Source organism: Eleutherodactylus coqui, chromosome 5, assembly GCF_035609145.1.
Source record: "Eleutherodactylus coqui strain aEleCoq1 chromosome 5, aEleCoq1.hap1, whole genome shotgun sequence".
Taxonomy (NCBI): domain Eukaryota; kingdom Metazoa; phylum Chordata; class Amphibia; order Anura; family Eleutherodactylidae; genus Eleutherodactylus; species Eleutherodactylus coqui.
Window position 1 is genome coordinate 53,652,278 of NC_089841.1, and position 22,934 is coordinate 53,675,211.

Consider the following 22,934-nt stretch of genomic DNA (forward strand, 5'->3'; position numbering starts at 1 on the left):
TTAAGGGAAAAAGGAAAATGTTACAATATATATAATACATTTGTGTTAGTTTAAACTATAGAGATGAATGGAGGGCACAAGGAATGGAGCACTGCAGCCCCCCCATAAGTTTGACACGCCTTGCTCTCAGGAATCTACATTCTACGTCATCACAAAGTACATTTCTTGTTTTCAACCTCTATTCAATTACATTTGGGCACTTTAATAACAATTGGCACTTCATGTTTCCTGTTTTGTGTTTAGGCACAATGTGACAATGTTAACTTGGTCAGTCCTTCTCTGTGCATTTTATACAGCAGTTTGAACTCGGCAGGAAGCTGGTGGGATTCCTGCCATTTAGTGGTAAATTTTGTTCCTTTTTTGTCATAGTAATGATATGGAAGATCCTTCCCTGTATTAGGATCCCAGCCGAACGGCCAAAACCCATACAAGTGTATTTCATCACAGATGGAAGAGGCCAAGGTGTACATGAGAATGCCGGTGCTCAGCCTCTTGGGAGACAGGTGCTTGTTCTTCCAGTATCTGTGAAAGGAACAAAAACATAAAATACAACATATTAATGTGCGCAAATTAAAGTAATTCACATACATGGATTTAGACAGAGCTCCCAAACAATCATGGATTGACACAAGGTCAAAAGAGAGAAATGTCACAGGTGGTGTTGAGCGAGCCGACCCAGTAGAACCTTAGGGTCAAACTTTGCTAAAAGTTCGGTTTGCCATGAACCCAAACTGAGCTCATAGCAAAGATCTACTGGAAACAGGGTTCTACTGATTGAGTTTTGTGGGGCATTTTTGGCTCTTAAACAATGTTATACACCAGTTTTTGGGTCTCGGTGAACTTTGAGTTCAAACTAATTCAGCCTGAACCAATAGTTCGGCAAACTGGCTGAACTGAACTTAAAAAATTTGACCATCACCAGTCATGGCCATCTGACTATCGTAGACTCCGTGCACACGGAGTGACCTCTATGGCAACATCATAGGCACTCCATGCGCTGCCATGTGGTCCCTAAAAGTAGCACCATATTCTCTACTAGAAGTAGATCTTTTTGAAACGGTTTTGTCTTTAACCCTTTAGGACATGGCTTAGTTTGGTTCTTAAGGTCATAACTATATTTTGAGATTTTCATTTCTGCTTCTTAAAAGCCACAACTTTATTTTTCCATTGACACAATCGTATGAAGACTTGTTCATTGTGGGACAAGCTGCAGTTTTTATTGGTACCCTTTTGGGGTTCATATAATGTATGTGTATAACTTTTATGAATTTTTGGGAGGGGCAGGATAAAAAAAGGACATCAATTCTATCATTTTTCTAATGGCATTCACTTTGTGATATAAATCATGTGATGACTTTTTCTGCAGATTATAATGATTATGACAATATGAAAATTATGTATTTTTTGAGGTTTCTCCACTTCTTTATATTGAAAATCTTTTTTTTTTTAAAATAAATTTGCTTTTGGCATCGCTGCATTCACGGACCCAGAACTTTTTTTTATCTTTTCATGGACAGGGCTGTGTGTGGCTTGTTTTTTTGCATAGACATGTCTTTTATTGGTACCATTTTGGAGTACATAAGACTTTTTTGCACTTTTTAGGAGGAAAAATGAACCCAAAAAAGCCCGAATGCTCCATGTAAATAGAGTAGTGGTGCACAAGGTTGACCACTACTCTACTGTCTATGGGACAAGCGGAGATACATAAGCTTGAAAATCTCCTCCTATTCTATGGAAGTGAATGGAGTGTTGCTCATCTCTGTTTACACGAGGCATTCAGGATGCATCGGTTTTGAGATCACTGGGGTTCCCATCGATTGGACCCCCTAGCAATCAGACATTTTGTGCCCTACCCTGTAGATAGAGGATACATGTCTTTAATGGGAAAGTCCCTACAATGCATCATGCAATATCACATGCCACAATGTAGGCTCAGTATGGGCCCATAGATTTGTATATGTGATATAGGTCATAATAAGCCATATCTGTGGCATAGCCATGTGCATATACCCTTGCATCAGGAAGCCACACCATTTCACTAGATAAAATACATGTTATGCTCAGTAACATTTGTGTTTGAGGCTTCCTTTGGAAACTTCATGAAATTTCATATGATCTGATGGGAGGCTATTATTCATTTAGGCAAACTGATTGACACCACAACAGAAACCCGATGGACTCCATTATGAGTCATTTATTTTTGGTTGTCAGGCGGCACATCACTAGTAAACTAACCAAGGTATACAAGGTACTCAAAGGAGGAGAGCAGTAAGGAGACTTGGGGAGGACTTAAAGGTGTCGTTTCATTCTATTTTGCCCTTACAAAGCATTGCCCCATTAAGGACCTACCAATGTAAAAAAATGGTGCATCATAGAAGGGGGTGCACTGCTCCGGACTCGTCTTTGTTCAAACAGTATGATACCTCTATGACAATGCAAACAGTGCAAACTTAGACTAGGCAGTCTTAAAATGCACCAGATTTGTCACAGTAACTCTACTGAATGATACATCTGTTGACTTTTAAAACTGTCTAGTCTAACTTAAGACCACCATTTGGTTAACTTAGTTTACATCTATAAAAATTGCACCAAAATATTAGAGCAATTTGCCACACATTAGGCCACACACCCTTTTACAAAGCAACGCCTCTTTGACGGACACAGCTAAAAGTGTCTGAAAGTGTCTAAAACACATAGCAAATGTGGCAAAAAGCATGTTGGCAAGTTCACTGAATAGAAGTAATCCCTTAAAACTATAACTTTATTGCCTTCCACACCAGTAAAGATCTTTGAACAAATTATTAAACAGCATGTATGCAAGTACTTGGTTGAGAATGGAGTAATTACCAGAGCCAGCATGGGTTTGTAACAAACAAGTCATGCCAGACAAATCTAATTTCCTTCTATGACGGAATTGCGGATGGGGTTGATCAGAGAAATGCGGTGGATATAGTATATCTTGACTTTAGTAAAGCATTTGACAAAGTATCTCATACCATACTTATTTAAAAATGACCAAACATGGGATTGACAAGGCAACTGTTAGGTGGATTCATAGCTGGCTGAGTGACCGTACTCAAAGAGTGGTCATAAATGGCTGCACCTCCAAGTGGAAGAATGTATTAAGTGGGGTATCACAAGGCTCAGTGTTGTTCAACATTTTTATAAATGATCTGGAGGAGGGAATTGATGGAAACCTGATCAAATTTGCCAACTACACAAAGCTAGGAGGGATAGCTAACACTAGGGAAGCTTGAACAGTGGGTGGCGACTAACAGAATGGTATTTAACTTGGAGAAATGCAAAGTCCCACATCTGGGCAAGAAAAATGAAAAAAGCACATACAGAGTGGGAGGAATTGGGCTAAGCAGCAGCACATGTGAGAAAGACTTGGGTATACTTAATAGATCACAGATTGAACATGAATCAACAATGTGATGCAGCAGCCAAAAAGGCAAGCACAATTCTGGGATGTATTAAGAGAAGCATAGAGTCTAGATCATGTGAGGTCATTATCCCCCTCTACTCTTCTTTAGTTAGACATCATCTGTAATACTGTGTCCAGTTCTGGGCACCCCACTTTAAAAAAAGACAGACAAACTGCAGCAAGTTCATAAAAGAGCTACCAGGATGGTGAGCTGTCTGCAAACCATGTCCTATGAGGAATGGTTTAAGGATCTGTGAAAGATGAGCTTGCAAAAAAGAAGGCTTAGAGGAGACTTAATAGCCAACAACAAATATCTAAAGGGCTATCACTGTCCAGAAGGATCAACCCTCTTCTCATTTGCACAAGAAAAGACTGGAAACAATAGGATGAAACTGAAAGTGAGGAGACACAAATTAGATATTAGAAAAAAACTTTCTGACAGTGACGGTGATCAATGAGTGGAACAGGTTACCACGGGAGGTGGTGAGTTCTCCTTCAGTGGAAGTGTTCAAACAAAGGCTGGACAGAAATCTGTCTGGGATGATTTAGTGAATCCTGCACTGAGCAGGGGGTTGGAACCGATGGCCCTGGAGGTCCCTTCCAACTCTACCATTCTATGATTCCATATTTAATTTAAAAAACATCCTTAGACAAACACTATACACATATATGTTAAAAATCAATGATATACGTAACTAGTCACACATCTGTCACATACAGTATATCATAGATTTTAACATATGTGTGTATAATGTTTGTCTAAGGGCATTTTTTAATGAAATATCAACAAAGTTATAGTTTTAAGGGAATACTTCTATGTTGTGAACTTGCTGAATTTTGTTGCATTTTCGACCCAACCATTACTTGCAGTGAATTGTTGCAAAGCATGTCTGACAGATTTCTGGTTCAATTTCTGCCAGAAAACTGACATATTTTCAATAGTAAATAAGCCCCTATGTTTGGAGGAAAAACAACAATTCATACCAACAGCAAACTCTCATCTAACTGTGAAGACTGGTGGAGGGGCATCATGGTTTGGTACAATGATGGAAGAGGGCGTTATGATTTGGAGCAGCTTTGTTGTCTGGATGTCTTGTGATCATTGAAGGAACAATGAATTCTAAGTTGAATCAGAACACCATACAGGAGAATGAAAGGGCAGCCTTCTACGACTCACGCTAAAGAGGCGTTGGGGGGTGCAACAAGACAATGACCCAAAGCACATAGGTAAATCAACTAAAAATGTGGTGGAAAAAGAAGATTTGTGCTTTGAAGTGACCAAGTCCGAGTCTTGACCTTAACCCTATAGAGATGCTATGGCATGACCTGAAGAGGGCTGTACACACAAGGCATCCCAGAAATCTCAATGAACTAAAACACATTGGCAGGGCGGAATGATCTACAGGAGGTGATTGCTGGTAAAGGCAAGCTATAGCCCAGTGGCATACATATAAGTGATGGGACTATTTAAAGAAATCCTATGATATATTGGTCTTTGGACCTAGGGCTAATGTCCTATTTTCAAATGTTGAAAGTACTTACATATGAAAGCTCAATTAACCCCTTAGTGACGGAGCTTTTTTGCTTTTTTCCATTTTCGTTTTTTCCTCACGTATTTAAAAAAAAATTGTAACTCCTTTATTTATAAATCGACGTCGCTGTATGAGGGCTTGTTTTTTGCGGGACGAGTTGTATTTTTGAATGGTACTATTAAATGTACCATATAATGTACTGAAAAAGTTTTAAAGAATTCTAAGTGGAGAGAAATAAAAAAAAAATAACATTCCGCCATCTTTCGGTGCGTCCTGTTTCTACGGCGCACAAACTGCAACAAAAATGACATGATAACTTTATTCTATGGGTCAATACGATTACTATGATACCAAACTTGTATGTTTTTTTTTTGCTGTACTACTTCTATTTTTTTTAAAGATATTAAATTCAAGGGTTCACTTACTTTTTCACCCTGCACTGTGGATAATTACTGAATGTGCTCAATAAAAGGCATCAACGTTATAACTGTACGCTATTAGTTATATTGTGTGTGTCTATGATTGTGACTTGAATAACAGACATTTTATTAGTAATCAATGCAGAAATCCAAGTCATTCCAAAAGGTTCACTTACTTTTTCCAGGACCAAAATCTGGCCTAAATTCCAGTTAGTTCTTCCTTACTCCACATTATGGTCTATCACAAGCCCTCTTGAAGGGGTTTTCCAGGCAGCGTCCACTGTCAGTGCCAGGATACACCAAGGTCGGAGTGGAAGCCGCTACTCTGATCCCAGTGTAGTGGCTGGCGCTTGTAATTGCAGGTCCAATTGATTTCAATGAGACCCCAGTCTGCAATTACAAGCACCACCCACTAGACAGGGGCATCCTGACACTAACAGCGGGGCACTGCCTGGAAAACCCCTTTAAAATGGATTTACATGCTACATTTTTTGGGGAAAAATATAGTAGTTTTTTAATCAAAGCCAGAAGTGGATTTAACCCTTTCCAATCTACTGTCTGACCTCTGAAGACATTATGATTTAAGGCTGTCCGGCTCCGATGTTGGAAGACGTCTGTCGAGGTTCTCTTACTGTATATTGCCAGCCTCTCTGCTGTCGGAGCCTATCCAATGTGTCACCTCATGCAGTACTGGCTTTAGCCAGCAGATAGCGCCGTTGTATAATGGCAGAAAAAGAGTAAGCCCCCTAGGAAAACGAGGATACAAATTGGACTGCAAAGGGTTAAGAGGAATGGGAATTATAAAGACTTCTACTTCTCCCTCCTGCTGGATCCACTTCTGGCTCTGCCCCCCAAAAACCGCAGTGCTGTTTTCCCAAAAGACGCTGTCCATGAACCCAACCTTACACAGTCCCATTAACCTGAGTGCTATTGCATTTCATAACCAGCGTCAGCCATTCTTTGCCAATCTCTGTTAGGGGCTCTTCCAACTGTGGCCAGGAAGACTCAATAAAGGTCGAGCAATGAAATTAAGACTCGCTGTGTGAGAGGACTATAAAACCGTAATGGATGGATGGCTGTAATAAAAACTGGCAAATCAGATTTGGTCGGGTTACAGAGCTTGATGAAATGCCAAATTATATTTAAAGGCTGAAGTTGGAATCTGACAAAGGGAAAAGCGAGGACGGGAGAAATAATTTGAGATTATTAATGTGTCACATAGAGGTTTGTCAGTGGAGACAGAGGCATCAGGGAAAGTACAGGTGTCAGCCTTTATTGCTGTGCGAAACACAAATCTCCTGCAACCAATAACAACCTGCATAGAGCAAAGAAACATACTGCATACGGATGAAAATGTGTCATTTGTTGAGCATTTCTTAGAATAAACCGCAGTACACAGCAAAAAGATTCTTTAATAGGATCTTCCAAGATGCAGATGTCGGAGAGCTGAGTTTGCCATTTAGACAACTCACGGTAATATGAGGATGAATGGTTTTATATGACTGCAGGTAAAAGTACTGCATTGTCTTAACCTAATACATTATCAGAATGCAGGATGCTACCTCAGTGAGCTGAAGAACTTGTCGGGTTTAGGAAGCCAATTTTCAAGGAATTCTGAGCTAATGAAGAACCATTGTCTATTAACCAGAGTAGCTACAAATACCAACTCTCACTCTGGAGGATAAAAACACATCCGTGTCTTACAAGGACAGCCTATTGGCTGTATACGGCTTAAAGGCTATGGAAATCTGTGTGCATGAAAAATCAGTGCACACAAACCTTACTAGATCCCAACAGAAATAAATGCTGCATTTATCTGAGGGTTTTTTTTGCATTGAGTTTCCCTTCTCATATATTTAGAAAGCCTCATACTTGTTTTGTTTCTGGCTCTGGGGCATTCCCAGCACTGATCAGATGGTGTACAAGTTCAGTTCCCCATCCCCTCTCCTCTTTCAGTGGCTGTGTAGTATAATCACACCCACTCAATACTACACAGCTATCTGTAAGTAGCTGCTGGTCCCATCCCCCCTTACTGCTGATAAGAGAAGAAAATTTACCTGGAGTGAATTACAGCCATCTGTAATAGTAGCTTTCTCACCTCTCTGTCCTCCTGATCTCCTCCACCATCCCTCGGCACTGTCATACAACCCTCTGTAAGAGTAGCTTTCTCTGTTCTGTCCTCCTGATCTCCTCTACCATCCCCAGACTCTGTCATACAGCCCTCTGTGATAGCTCAGTGGAAAGCCAGTGAATGCACCTTTACAACAGGGGAGCAGCTAGTGAAGGGTCTGTCAGTTCCCCTCATGAACTACAGATGATCCTTTTTCCCTTCTGGTGTTCTGTGATAGACCACATTATTCTTTTTTGGCACAGAATGCCCGAAAAGAATGGAACCCTGCTGAAGCGCAGACAGTCATCTCCATTGCAGCAATACAAGTGAATGGGTCCACTCAGAGGTTCTGTCGGAATCCTTTTTTGGGTATTCAGGCGTAATACATGTCAGACATCCTGGTCGGAGGGAAAGTCAAGATCTGAACAAGACCGTAGAGTTCCTTCACACGGGGGTATGCGTTTTACGTTCGCCCGTCCGCACCGTAAATTCCCAATCTTAATTGGCTTATTTAAAGCTATTCCCACGGGGCGCTGCTGCGTGCATGTAAAAAAATATGCTGAAGCGATGGCAAGCAACGATTGGAATATAATACTTGGAATGACAATTAATGCCTAATTACGGCGAACTATCTTCTAACTCCCTCCCCCTCCTTTTCCCCCGCTTCCATAGAAGTCTATGGGAGATTGCTGCATGTATGACAAACAATAGGTCAAGACCTATCTTACGCTGTATAAGAAATACGGCCGAAAAGAATTGAGTAAGTGCTATTTTTTCTAGCGCGAATATTTTGAAAAAACACGTTCGTCTGAATGAAGTCATTGAGATCCAATGCGTTTCGTGGTCTCGTTTTATGTGCGACTTTTAAACGTGCGGAGATACGATCGTCTGACTAATCCCTTACACCGGCATTTTATAAGCTGGTGTAACTAAAGGCTGTGCCTGCGTGAAGTGCGGCAGATGGATTAAGAGGGTATAGCCTATAAATACACTTCGGACTGTCCATGCACTTCTTAAAAATTGGAAGGCCAGCGTAAAAAAAAAAAAAATAGCCGTGCGCAAATGTTTCCACCAGAAACCTGGCAGAAGTTGCTTGTTACAGCCTCTCTTTGTGTTTCCAGCTCATTATTTTTGAGAGCTGTGCTTCCTATCCTTGCTTGCTCTCCAAAACTGAAGCACTCCTGACCTCATCTTCTTCTCACTCATCCGAGCAACAATGGTAAGTGTATGTTCACACGGTAGATTTTGGCGCAGATTCCTAGTCAAAACCCGTGCCAAATGCGCGTCCCAGTCATTTGTTGCAGATTTTTCTGCCACGGATTTGAAATCTGCGTTGTAGGAAAAAACAAGAAGTTACATTTTACTTAAAGGCTCCTTCACACTGGCGATCGGGAATGCCATGCAATATATTAAAGGTTCCATTGAAATCAATGAGGAATGCAAAACAATAGTACATGCGGCGATTCTTTTCCTCGCAGCATTACTCGTGCGTATGACTCCGTTTAAAAAAATAAAGTCTATATGTACACGAGTTTTGTGCATCTCGCAACACGCAAAACACGCATGGGATTAATGCTGGTATGAAAGTAGCCTTAGGCCTCCTTCACGCGGGCGATTTTGCATGTGTTTTCGCATGCGCAAAAATGCTTGTGCAAACCACATCCAATAGAATCCATTGAAATGCATTGGATGCGGTTTCAATGGGTTCTCTCACATCAAGGGTTTTTGCGTCTGCACTTCCGTCAGGCAAAAAAAATACGCGACATGTTCTATTTTTTTGCGCACCTAAGGCTCAATAGGAGTCCATGAGGGTGTGCAAATGCGCAACCCCTCTGCGTGAAATTGCGCACGTAACTGCCTGATATCGTGGGGGGCCATTGGTAACACCAGGGACTAATCAGGGTGCGGAAGACGCATGCGCTGATGTAAATGGGACCGGCAGCTCAAAAAGGGACAGTAAAATGCATGCGAAAGGACGTGATCCATTGGGAGCGCAATCACATCATCCTCTTATGAGTGTATCTACAGAATTTGCGCAGGCATGCATGCAAATGCCATTTGGGTTTTTCTGCGCAAAAAAAGGCACGCAGGAGCGAGCATATTTTGCAATACGCTCTTAGGCCGGACTCACATGGTTGTATGGGGAAAAATGCGCATGATAGCACAACATATCTGCGCTGTGATCAAGTCTTTTTTGTATACGGTTTTGCGAACATTTCTGTATTTTTTGCATGGATGCGGTACACAGCCGCGCCCTGATTTACAAGGCTATGTAGCCTAATTAGTTCAGATGTGTTCTTTTCCCCACAAAAAATTGCGCAGCGTGATTTTGCACACCCTCCACAGACCTCAATATGGCCTTTAGTGAGCAAATGTGCACTAAAATAGAGCACGCTGCATTTTTTTGACATGCGCACATGTGCAAAAATGAAAATTGAGTATGAACCCACTAAAAATGAGTTCTATTCTCTGCGTATTGCGCATGCAAACTTTGCTGCGCAAATACGCCCGTGTGAGTTCGGGCTTACTCTAAATTAGCATTCTATGTGCTATCCAATTTATTAAACATTTACACCAAAATGTAGTGCCAGTGGGATCTATTTATTATGACCTGGACGCCAAAATTCTGGCACCCAAAATCAGAATTTTGGCGAATGTGCCGAAACTGACTTTTTTGGGCACTGCCAACAGGCTTTGACATTTTTTTCAATAAGTGACTTTAGGGGTGTTGCTGCGTCCGGGCCATTAGATTATGACCACCTTCACATGTGGAGCAACCCGCAACGGATATGCTGGAAAGCTACAGTGTCCAAATCTGCACATAATGGTGCAAATTCTGCTGCTCTTTTCTTGCGGATATGCTGCGGGATTTAACCCTGTATTTCAAGGGTTGACTTCTGCAGCAGAATCAGCAGCATACATTCACAAGCTACAGATTTAGAATCCACAGCATTTTTGGAAACCGCTGCGGATTCATTACAGTAATTTTCCGCACGATATGAAGAAACTTTTTAACCCTTCTTTACATGGCTTGTACTGTAAATGCTACGGAATTTCTGTAGTGATTCTATCAGTGTGAAGGCGGCCTTGCAATAGTTTATGCCCAAAACCAGTGTAGATTATTGCAATAACTTCCAGGTTCATTTGGTGCTTTCAGTACATTTGTCCCTTGTAACAGGGTTTACCAGTGTAAAATGCCAGTCTAAGAGCTCTTTTACACAATCGTATGTTTTTACGTTCGCTAGATAGCACCGTAAATTCGCATAAATGGGCGATTTTCTGCGATCAAGTCCCGTGCTTAATTAGTATTTTCTCTTTTATTCACACGACCGTCTGCAATGTTTTTAGTGAAAAAATACATCGCACCCCGGAAAGCCCTTGCTTGGCATAATTCCTTGGGATGCCTTAAAATGCCTAAATAGAAGCACCTGTAAGCTTTCTGCAGCGTTGGAAGCTGCTAAACTGCCTCCAGCTCCCATAGGAGTCTATGGGAGCTGCCGCCATATAGTGGTCAAAAGATAGAGCCAGAACTATCTTTTTACCCACCGTATATTCGCCGGCTCGTATTTTGGTCGCATATGTTCCATTTTTTACGGTGCAATGTTTATATTTAGATGGGCGCATATATCGGTCGAGGGCGTGTAAATGCGGCCAATATACGCTCGTGTGAATAAAGCAGAGTAAAAAGTGGGCCTTGCTTACTGCTTGGTGAGGATTTAGACATATACTACCAGTCAAAGGTTTTACAACGCCTCAATTTTTCCAGTTATTTCTGATATTAACACAGTTCAAGTCCAGCAAATAATGTAAAATGGTTCAAAAGTAAGTAAAAAAACATAAAAATCTTATGAAATTTTAACCTGAAATGCAACAATAGTCTGAATTTATAGTTTTAAACAAAGGGCTTTTTTCAGGAAAATAATGTGGAAAAATTTTCCACATTCTTTTCGCAACACTCACTCCCACCCTGGTGGAGCGTCATCTCGTTGGCAGCACCTCCATCATTTGAAATACTCCATCATTGGAAACACTTTGTACTCCAGATATATTCCACCACCCTCCCTGGTCTTGCTCCACCCTCCTTTTTCATCTCTTTTTTTCAGGAAACACATCAAGGACAGCTGTTCTACAGCACAGAAAGCAAATTATGGTTTGAAATTGGATGCAAACTATTCGTACAGGTGTCTCAACTTTTGTAATTCCTTTCAAACCCTCTGATATATATCCAGTGTTGGAACAGACTGCATTACAACTTCATGTAGGGTAGGATTTGAACAGTTTTGCTCTTTAGGGCAGAGCACATTTCTATCATAATGGCAATAAAAAGGCAATTAACCAAAGAAGACAGACTATTATAACCCTCAGAAATGTAGGTCTGTCCTACAGAGTTGGCAAGTTGCAGAGGGTGACTGGCACACTGGACAAAAAGGGCTACCACAGCATTTTGATACGCCTTGCAATACCCTCTTTGTACATCTAGTTGATCAGGGGGTCATATTATAACAAAGCAATGATCTTACTTCAGAAGACATGAAGAAACTGTTAGACTTCAAAGAATGGAATGGCCTGCACAGTCTCCAGACTTAAACCTCATTGAGTTTGTTTGGGATGAACTGGACAGAAGGGTGAAACAAAGCAACCTACAAGTGCAGCACATTTGTGGGAACTTCTGCAACAATGGTAGGAAGACATTTCTGAACAATTTCTGAATGCAGTGGTAGAAAGAATGCCTCAGTTGTGTAAAGCTAGAGGGGCTTTGAAGATTCAAAAATTTAGATTTCATTTGATACAACAAAGTTAATCCAGTATTTGTATTCATCTTAACTTATTTGTTCAATGCTTTAATTTCAAAGTATATTTGAGACATTAAACTGTAAATATCAATAAAAACTGGAGGTGTTCTACAACTTTCTACCAGTAGTCTATTTATGAAATGCAACTTTTTTAAACAGTTGCAAAAAAATGGCATATGAGAAAATAAAGGGGCACATTTATTACAGGTCGCTGCATCAGAATTTTGGTGGAAGTTGACCTTTTCTTTGGTCAATTAGGAAAATGTTACTAAAAAGAACAAATGTTCTGCCTCTCACTCCACTTTTCGAAAGTGTCTAGAAATGGGGGCGGGGTTTGAGTGGAGGGAGGTTTTTAGAAACATCTATGACATGTGACTTTTTAAAAAGCCGCTAAATTTGTCACAATCCCGCTCCTGTAGCTTAATGGTGTGTGAAGTGACTCCGCCTCTCTAGACCTATTTAAAAATGCGTCAAGTTTATCAACATTGTATGATAAAGAATTTGCATCTGTAAACTGGAAAATGAAGAAAAGCTGACAGAAAACTAACTCTCTAGTGTGACACATTTATCGAATAGGGAACATGCAGTCATACATTTGTCACAGCCTATGACAATAAATTAAGTGAGCCTTAACTTGGCATTGACTAAAATGATGTCACTTCTGATAAATATGAGCATAAACCTCTTTAGGATATTTCTGCATGGCATTCATCAAAGCTGCTTCATTGCCATGATAAGAGGCATGTCCAGTTACAAAGTCACATTTTAAAATAACTGTAAAATGACTGAAAACAATAAAATTAAGGAAACTTACCCAGCCCCAGCGATTCAGCATTGCAGCCCTGCTGCTCACCAACTCAGAGGCTATAGCTGTTCTCCTGGCATCGGCGCTCACATCCTGGATGCCAGGAGTTCCGAATGGTGATGCTGTGGCCTGTAACAGGCAGCAATCACCTGACTTCTACTGTCAACAGTGACTGGCTGAACACCGGGACTGCAGTGCGGGATCCCCGGGGCCGAAGACAAGTTCCTCTTCACGAAAGCACCAGAGTACAGGAGGCAAGAAAGCAGGATCGAAGAAGCACAGCGCCACACAGCACAGAGGAAGGCGCTAAAGAGTGAACTGAAGCTGATTAGTGACATCTGCAGGGGTAGAGTTGGATACTGTAAACCTGTGGGGGGCACTGTAAATATGTGGGGGGAACTCTAGGAGCACTAATCTTGTGAAGGCACTCTAAACTTTCAGGGAGCACTCTGGGGGCTCTCTAAACTTGTTGGGCATTGTGGGAGAACTAAAGATGTGGAAGGATTCTGGGCACTCTATATTTGTGGAGGGCACTGTGAGGCTCTAAAGTTGTGGGGGCACTGTGGGAGAACTGTAAAGTTGTGGGACCACTTTTGGTGCACTCTAAACTTGTGGGGGCAGTGTAAGGGCACTCTAAACTTGTGGTGGCACTCTGGGCGCACTCTAATCTTGTGGGCCACTCTGGGTGCACTCTAAACTTGTGGGGGGCACTATGGGTGCACTCTAAACTTGAGGGGATACTATGGAAGCACTCTAAACTTGCAGGGGGCACTCTGGGCACACTTTAAGTTTGCAGGGGGCACTCTGGGCGCACTCTAAACTTGTGGTGGCACTCTTAGAGAACTCTAAGGTTGTGGGAAAACTAAAATTCTGGCGGCCCACTGAGAGCACTCTGAACTTGTGAGGGCACTGACAGGGCACTCTAAACTTGTCGGGGGTATTCTGGGTAATCTCCATATTTGTGGGGACACTGTGAGAGAACTCTAAAGTTTTAGGAGCACTCTATGGCCACTCTAAACTTATTGAACACTGTGAGGGCACTGTAAACCTGTAATCTTGTAGGGGACACAATTGGGGACACTATTACAATGCAGGCAGCACTGAGAGAGGCTTTGAAGGCAGCGACAGGAACAAGTCATGGTTGGAATGCCTAATGACGGTTTGGGCATGGAAAGGAACCAACCAAAGAAGATGCCACCATTGATCATGGGAAGTAACTGCACTGTAATCACTATTACTGTGTAGAGCTGCTATATGTTATATGGTGACTGGATTATTTAGAATTATTCTAGATTTAAGCCGTTGGATCTGAGCTGCCATGTTATAAAGTATGTCTTATAGATGTGCTGTCTCCAAAATGTTTGTATTGTAAATTTTTTCACTTTTTGGTAGGAGGAAAACATGTCTTGAGGCTTCTGCTCACAATTCTTTAAGACTTTAGCAACTTCCCTGGCTGCCAGTGCTACATCAATGAGTCATTTAAGATACCCTGTGATGGAGTTAAAAACTATGGACAAGTTGCTGTTAGGAGAGGCTCAACCTGAACTTTGCATCAAGGCCCATAAGACTTTAGACATGTCACTGTTTACAAGATAACACTTCCTCCTGTTTTGCTGGCGGGCAAACAACTGGACAGGAGGCACAGCGGCTGGAATGTAAATGGCATAACTGCCAGAGTGGGAGAAGCTACACAAACTCTCTGCCTGCTATGTGTTGGATGTGCAGCCAGATCTGGGGTTATTTTAAAATTTGGGGCCTCACTTATAATTTTTTGCCACACTGTCCAAAACCTGCCCTGGCGGAGGTTCCAGCAGTCGGATTCCCACCAATCGTGTCACTCCATCAGGCAGCTATTGTGAGGACTAATTGATGGGATCACTTATCCCTACAGTCAAGAACTAGAGTTTAGACAGTGTCCTACCTGTTGACATGTTGCATGATATTCCCAGGCCAAGCCAATTGGACTTTCAGCTGTTCCCGATGTTCAACAAAAAAGTCGACCAGTGTCCTTGTGACTGTGGCTGAAGTGTGAAAGAAAAATGCCGGGATCCACAATATGGCTCCATCGAGCTTCTTCAAATGTAAGAAAAAATTGTTCCGATCTTGAATGGTCAGGAGGTTATTGTAGTACTTTTCCAGGATGCTGGGGTTGAAGGTAGTCAGGTTAGTTTTCCTCCCCACGTCCTTCTGAAAAGCCTCCGTCGGAGCAAAGTTGCAACGAAAGACAAAGTCGGCGCTGTCTATTTCTGCCCCGCACTGACTTTCCGTGAGGATGCCACTGTTTCCTATCACAGCGCAAATGTTATAATGCTTGTTGAGAATGGGTGAGACTTCTGGAAGAAGCGATCTGAAGTTATTGCTGATAGAGAATACGTATTTATGACTGGAGTAGTCATAATGCATTAACTGGCCAGTCCGTACACTGTTCTTGGTCAGAGAAAAGTTTCTCATGACGTCCACGTTCTGCAGGATTTCTCTCCTGAAATAGCAAAAGTAGAAAATGGAGTTTGAAAACTAAACATGATGGTCCCTAGAAACTATATCATGACTTGAAGTTGGTTGTCCAGAAAACCCATTCTAATAGACCCTATTAGTGGATTTTGAGTTAATAGAGAGGGTCCATTGATCAGGATCCTCATCTCTTGCCCAGGGTGGAGAATGGTTTTAAAGAGCATCTCTCATTCTGGAGCACTGTCCTGTATTACACAGACAACCCATTGATATGAATGGACACTGTGTAATACTTAATTTATCCTGTGGGGGCACTGCAAGGAAATTGAACACTTACTGCCAGGTTTCCTCACAGATTACAGCTCATTGGTGAGGGGCTCAGCAGGGGAACACTTTGTGATCTGCTTACTTCAAGGGGCCCCCTTTTAACAAGTAGATATTGTCCAATGCAGAAAACCCCTTTAAAGGGGTAACCTTAGACTGAAGCTCTCTTGGTGGTCAGCTGTCACCATGTGGGTCTGGCCTCACAAACCCCCAGTGGATTGCTGTGGGTGAGAGTTTGTTATTGACTTCTGAATATCCCCTAAAAACTGTTATCACTATAAGGACATTGCAGGGTGCCCAGTATAGGTGAAGAAGATTGGCCGCTGTAGTGATCACAGATGCCATTTACAATTAAAGTTACAATTTTTATAGAATGGTCCTGTAATCCAGGACAAACCTCAAATTTATTACACATCTCAGACTCCAAAATTCCCATATCAGACAGGACCCCAAAACTCAGACTTCAGACCAGATTCTATAATTCAGACCCAGAATAGACCCTATAATTCATTCAATTCCAGTCCAGACCCCATAATTCAGAGTCCAGATGATGGAAACCCAAATATTCAAATTCCATGCCTCAAAATTAAAACCCCAGGACACACTCAAAGATTCTGACTCCAGCATTCAGATTTCAGACCCCAACATTTAAAATCCAACATTCAGACCCCCCACCAGATTTCAAGGTTTTGACTCCAACATTCAGACAGCAGACTCCAACATTCAGACCTCATGACAGACTTCAAAGTTCAAACTCCAGCATTCAGATTCCAGACTCCACCCCAAGATTTGGGCTTTAAAATTCAGACCCTAGACCCCAAAAATCTAGACTCCAACATTCAGATTCCAGACCCTAAAATTCAGACTCCAACATTCAAACTCCAGACCCAAACAATCAGACCTCAGAGCAGACTCCAAAGTTCAGACTCAACATTCAGACCCCAGACCCCAAAATTCAGACTCCAACATTTAGACCCTAAACCTCAAAATTCAGACCCCAGATTGGACTTCAAAATTCAGATTCCAGCATTCAGATTCCAGACCATAAACCCCAAAATTCAGACTCCATATCAGACTGCAAAATTCAGACCTCACCATTTTAATTCCAAAATTCAGACTCCAACATTCAGATTCCAGACTCGAAAATTCAGACCCTCAACATTGAGACTCCCAAATTAAGACTCCAGAATATAAAATTTGGACTCAAATTTCGGACTCCAAATTTCAGATTCCAGACTAGCCCTTATGTTTCCAAAGCAAAAAAATTGCCAATATTGCTCTTAAAAAATTGTGACAATTCTGGAACATTTAGGACTGTGGACCACCATGTCGTTACCATTAAGTGACACCACTTGTTGCCATACATATCGTCCACAGTGGTCACGACTAGGAAAATGTGGTATTCAGGTGTGTTGTCATATAACAGGTATCACTTGCGTCTGAAACTCTGCCCAGTCGTAGCTGCCAATATCTGCATGATCTTGCCTTCCTTATTGACATAATTGTGGATTGTGGTATAGATGGGTTGTTAGATATAGGCAATTCCTCCTTTCCCATGCGCTAGTTGTAATAAATCTCCCCATTAATAAATCATTTACTTGAAGGGTTTATATGTTCAGGGTATTTCTAATAATCATTTGAGAGCCACTTACCGCTGACGAGCGAACGCTGTCCTGTTGAACACCCACTTGGCTGGTTTCTCCTGTAGTTCTTGTGTCAGGGAGTTTGTTATTGGAACAAAAGAAGGGTCCAAAAACTTCATGGCAAACTGGGACCTGTCAGTATATAATGAGATTGTCATTACTTATTATTGGTGTGGCACATAAAAAGCTTTTAAGTCCTTCCGTCATCCTCAACTTTCAATAGAATCATAATTTGTAGTTTGTAGAAAACATGGCCTCCATTTGAGCTCACACTGAGGCATCACTCACATATCCAAAACTCCTGAACAGTGTTAGGTGAATCTTTGAAAAGTTTGGTTTGACCAGTTCGCCAAAAAGTTTATTTTAGTTCAAACTGAGCCGGAACCTCACCAAACCCCTAAAACTGGTACATAACACAGTCTAACAGCCATAGAGGTTCTCCTTTGTAATTGTGGCTCCGTGGTTCACACTGGGGGCTAAGGTTTAGACCAGGGACAGCATCTCAATGGATATGTGTGTGGGTTTATACAAACTATCATAAAAAGTCCAAGCAGATGTTGTACTTGATCACATTTGAATGTAGGACCCCAGTGCTGTAAGGCAACACCGCTAACCACTGAGCCACCATGCTGCTCCAGAGGGGGAGAAAAGGTGGAAGAAGGAGAAGAAAATCTTCTTCTTTAAAGGAAGAAGAAGCAGCATGGTGGCTCAGTGGTTAGCACTGTTGCCTTGAATGTTGAAATTTGACCAAGAAGAACATCTGCTCGGAGTTTGTAGAAACTCACACAAGCATCCATGCAGGCGTTGTCCTTGGTCAGATTTGAACCTAGGACCCCAGTACTGCAAGGCAACACTGCTAACCACTGAGCCACATCTACAGAAAACAAATACCAAAAAGGCAAAAAATTTGGGTGTAAGAAGCAGCACAGGAACATGCAAGAGTACACAATGATGTATTCGCTTAACTTCTCCATTTATTATATAACCAGCATATATATGCGTTTCAAGTCTGCCAAGCCTCTTCCTCGGTATCTGCTGGGGGCATTCGTCAATGACAGAGAGTAGTGCTCTGACATCATGCCTGAAGAGAAGTTTAAGTGCTTGAGACCCCCTCTGATCTCAAGAATGGAACTCCCATGTCCCGTTCTACTTGGGAGCGTAAATGGTAAATTCTGGCCCAGCAGTGACGTGACTGTGAATGGAGCTCTGGCTAAGCTTGTGCAGTCGCTGCTCCATTCATTTTAATGGAGCTGATGGGTTTCTCCACAGTGTGTGACCAGCACTCCATTCACTCTCAGACTGCAGACCTTTCGAACTGTCCATTATGCATCTTCGGCACCACCGCTGCAGTGTCCAGCACTGCGGGGAGGGAGACTCTCCTCCCATGCACTGAGGGAGCTACATCCCAGGAATCTGGTCTGTGCTCCATCATTAGTTTGGCCCCCAAGGTCATCAGGCCCTTTGGTCCATGGCTGCTCCAAAGCATGGGAATACAGACTGCAAACCACCCCCTCTCACACGGCCTTTGCTACTTCTGCGTTCTGCTGCTCCTTCTCCCCTCTGGAGCTATGATGCAGCTTCTTTTCCTTATTTAGTAGGCACATGGGGTGCCAAAAAGCTTCTCCCTGGCTCTGGAAGGTGGTTAGGTCTTTGCCCTACATGATGCGCTATCACAAGACTGATGTTCATAGTGATGACGAGCTATTCACATCACCGCTGCATCACTGGAAGGGGCAGAGCCTCCTCTAGAAGACTCTGACAGGGGAGTGGGGACTTTCTTCCCTGCTCCCTGTCCCCGCATCTCGGACCTGGAGAGGGCAGGGTAAAGGGCGTTTTATGCCAATACATGTCCCCTATATTGGGGGAACCGGTGACTGGATGTTCCCCCAAGAGCAACTCGGGTGTATCCTTGTTATGTGGACTACTGTCCTCACTACTACCCTCATCTGGCCAGCAATACCAAAACCTGCAACAGCCATGGTACCAAAACCCCTTCTCTGCATACATTAAAAAAAGAGGGAATGCACTCAGTACTAGTCTTACATCTCATCAGTCAAACAGGCAGCACCTTCACATCACCATGTTCAGCGCTTCATTTAACATCTGATAATCGTGGCACCCCAAAATCTGCAGTAGTAAGTGACCCAGGCTGAGGGTCTTCTAGCTTATATTGGACCCATTAACCTTCAACATGGGTTTTACGAACCTGAGCAGGACTAAACGGGTATGGGCACTGCTAATATGGGTCTTAAAGGTACAAAAAAAAAATGACGGTACGCAGCTAAGAAGTGGCATTAGGTAGATAAGTAAATATAACATATCTATTGGGCTGTAGTGGTGCCATATGTGGCATTTCGAAAGATTTGGTGCTATTTGCACTATTTTTGACATATGAAAAAAATGATACATCCTACAACAACAGACGGGTATGTGGCAGATTTACTAAGCAAAATATGACAGGATTAATGGCATGAACCACAATTTTGGCGCAAAATGCTGATCTAAATTAAGACAATCAAGATACAGTTTTAAAATGTCTGCATTAAAGGCAGCAATAATCTGCCCCAATGTATCTCCAATGAACACAATCCCGCCCACGAGGAGCTCTTATTTGATGATCACCTCACAAGCTGACAGCAAAGGGCCCACTTACTGTTCTTGACAGAGGCCCTCTGTCCACTGATTATACTAACAAAAGCGCTCCCCATGCTCGTCACTGAGTGCACCGCAATTAATGGGGAAGACATCTAAATGGGACATGCAGTCTTAGGGACATTCTGCAACTAATTTTTTCATGTGCCATTAGAAGTTCATCCACAAGCTGATGGAAATTTTTGGCTCTGACATTTCTTGCCAAGATCGTTGACACAATTTTGAAAGCCCTCTATGTTTCTGTCCCTCAACTAACTCTAGAATTCCTCATCCTTTTAAAATTGTCTCATCTGGGAACCAGTAAATATTCCCTCCTTGATTTTCTCTGTGGTGATCCTTCGAAATAGCTAACAGAAATAGGTAAATACATCAGCCTATCGAGAGAACTTTACGAACTGTTTCCTGAGTCCCAGTTTAATACACTCCTAGAAGGAGTTATTGGAATCCAATGAAACTTTCTGTGTGTGATTATAATGTTGATATAAGTAAGGCTATCTACACACGTATGACCATGATATTGGATGCGAGGTGATTTTCAGGCAAAACCGCCTCGTGTCGCATCGGTGAAATTCCAATCCTCTGACAAAAGTTTCACGCACGATAGAACATTGAAAGTGTTTCCCATTGATTTCATTAGGAAACCTTGCATTGCACTTGCATACATGGCATGCGATAGCCATGTGTTACATTAAAGATGCCATTTAAATCAATGGGCGATGCATTCTGAGGAACGTGAAAAGACAGAGCATGCCACAATTTTTTTCCACACTGTGCCATGGGCGGGAAAACATCAGTCATGTATATGATTCCATTCAAAAGATTTGTGCAATATTTGTGTATTTCACAACGCACAAATGTTGCTCAAGTTTCTCGTCCATGTGAAAGCGACGTAAGTGATTGCAATATCAGAGCAAAATGATGATTTATTGAGGAAAACTGACCCCTTGAAGGGAGGCTCTATTACCCTGTTGTACCGCCTTTAGCTTGGATACAAGATGTGATACAGGTCGGCATGGATGCTCTAGTACCCTGTTGTACCGCCTCTAGCTTGGATACAAGATGTGATACTGACGGGCATGGAAGCTCTAGTACCCTGTTGTACCACCTCTAGCTTGGATACAAGATGTGATACGGGCAGGCATGGAGGCTCTAGTACCCTGTTGTATCGCCTCTAGCGTGGATACAAGATGTGATACGGGCAGGCATGGAGGCTCTAGTACCCTGTTGTACCGCCTCTAGCTTGTATACAAGATGTGATACGGGCGGGCATGGAGGCTCTAGTACACTGTTGGCCTGCCTCAAGCTAAGATGCAAGATGTGATATAGATGGGCATGGAGGTTCTAGTACGCTGTTGATCTTGAGGTAGGCCATCACGGGCGAAACGTCGCTTTACATGTGATGGGGCAATAAAGGACTTTTTTGCACTATTTACATCCGCATATGCTGCTATTTACTTTATTACTGGATTACGATTTTGGAGCCCTTCTGGTTTGGTCTCCTATTTTTGGCGCTGCATTTCTCTAGCCTGACCCATAACTGGGGCGACGTCTGTGCTGCGGGTGAGAACCTTACTTTTCGAGAAGGAAGAAAGTGGCCTTGTGTTGGAGGAGGGTTCATTCATCAAGCATTCAAAAAGCACTTCCCCCATTGATGTCGGGTGATCACTAATGGTAATCAATACAGTTTCCATAGATGTTGAACCCAGCTTTCCATGAACACAGAACAGCATTTACAGTGTATCTAGACTTTTTCTGAGCAGTAACTCCTCTTTTCCAGAGGTCAGAACATGTAACCCTGCATGGCGATACAGAATTACATGACGTTCATATAGGGTCCGTGCACAGCCGGATAGGGATGACTTAGAAACTTGATTTATGTGGAAAAAAATGTAGTGTAATAATAAAAGACAGAAGGTGTAAGGGACTCACCCCAGGGGTTAATGTTGCCATAGAAACAGACTGGAGAGATGCGCCTAAAACTGCCACCAAAATTTAGTGCAACAGAACTGAGCGTGCTCACTGAACTGCTCCAATCTATCTGATTGGAGGATGTTGTGTTATAAAAAAGGGTAATTTTTGCTCCTCAGCCAGAAGGAGGAACGAAGAAGCTGCTGTCTATGAGAGAAGAGGAGCAGAATTGATACGGTCCGGGAAACAGGAGAACTGACCATCACTGGCAAGAGGATGGAGAAAAGAGTGGAGAGTAACACCAGACAATGCAGTGGGATTGGTGAATGCTGCAACTCGAATTGTAAGTGAGGCCGACCTCTGGTGTGCACACTAAGGAGGATGGGTAATAATTACCCAGTATACCTGCAAGAGGGTTTCTAAATGCCTTTGGAAAAAGAGAATGGACATTGGGTGAGCGTCAACTGATTCTAACATTGGGACTGAAATATTTAGCAAGGAGAACAGAGGTGACAGAGTGTTAACCCCCAAGGAGGGGCTAACACCTCTTTGTGTTCCATAACCTGTATCTTCATGAGAGCAGAATTGATATGGTTCGGGAAACAGGAGAACTGACCATCACTGGCAAGAGGAAGGAGAAAAGAGTGGAGAGTAACACCAGACAATGCTGTGGGATTGGTGGATGCTGCAACTCGATTTGTAAGTGAGGCCGACCTCTGGTGTGCACACTAAGGAGGATGGGTAATAATTACCCAGTATACCTGCAAGAGGGTTTCTAAATGCCTTTGGAAAAAGAGAATGGACATTGGGTTAGCGTCAACTGCTTCTAACATTGGGACTGAGATATTTAGCAAGGAGAACAGAGGTGAC

General features: G+C 42.4%; 1 protein-coding gene across 1 annotated transcript in view; it reads right to left on the minus strand.

Annotated features, from left to right (window-relative positions):
• Positions 1-239: 239 nt before the first annotated feature.
• Positions 240-22,934, minus strand: part of ST8SIA3 (ST8 alpha-N-acetyl-neuraminide alpha-2,8-sialyltransferase 3) — a 32,709-nt gene continuing 10,014 nt past the window's right edge. The window contains exons 2-4 of the mRNA XM_066601835.1: positions 17,514-17,636; positions 15,008-15,565; positions 240-522 (exon numbers count right to left, since the gene is read on the minus strand). Coding sequence (XP_066457932.1) covers positions 240-522; positions 15,008-15,565; positions 17,514-17,636 — 964 coding nt within the window. The remainder of the gene's footprint in view (positions 523-15,007; positions 15,566-17,513; positions 17,637-22,934) is intronic.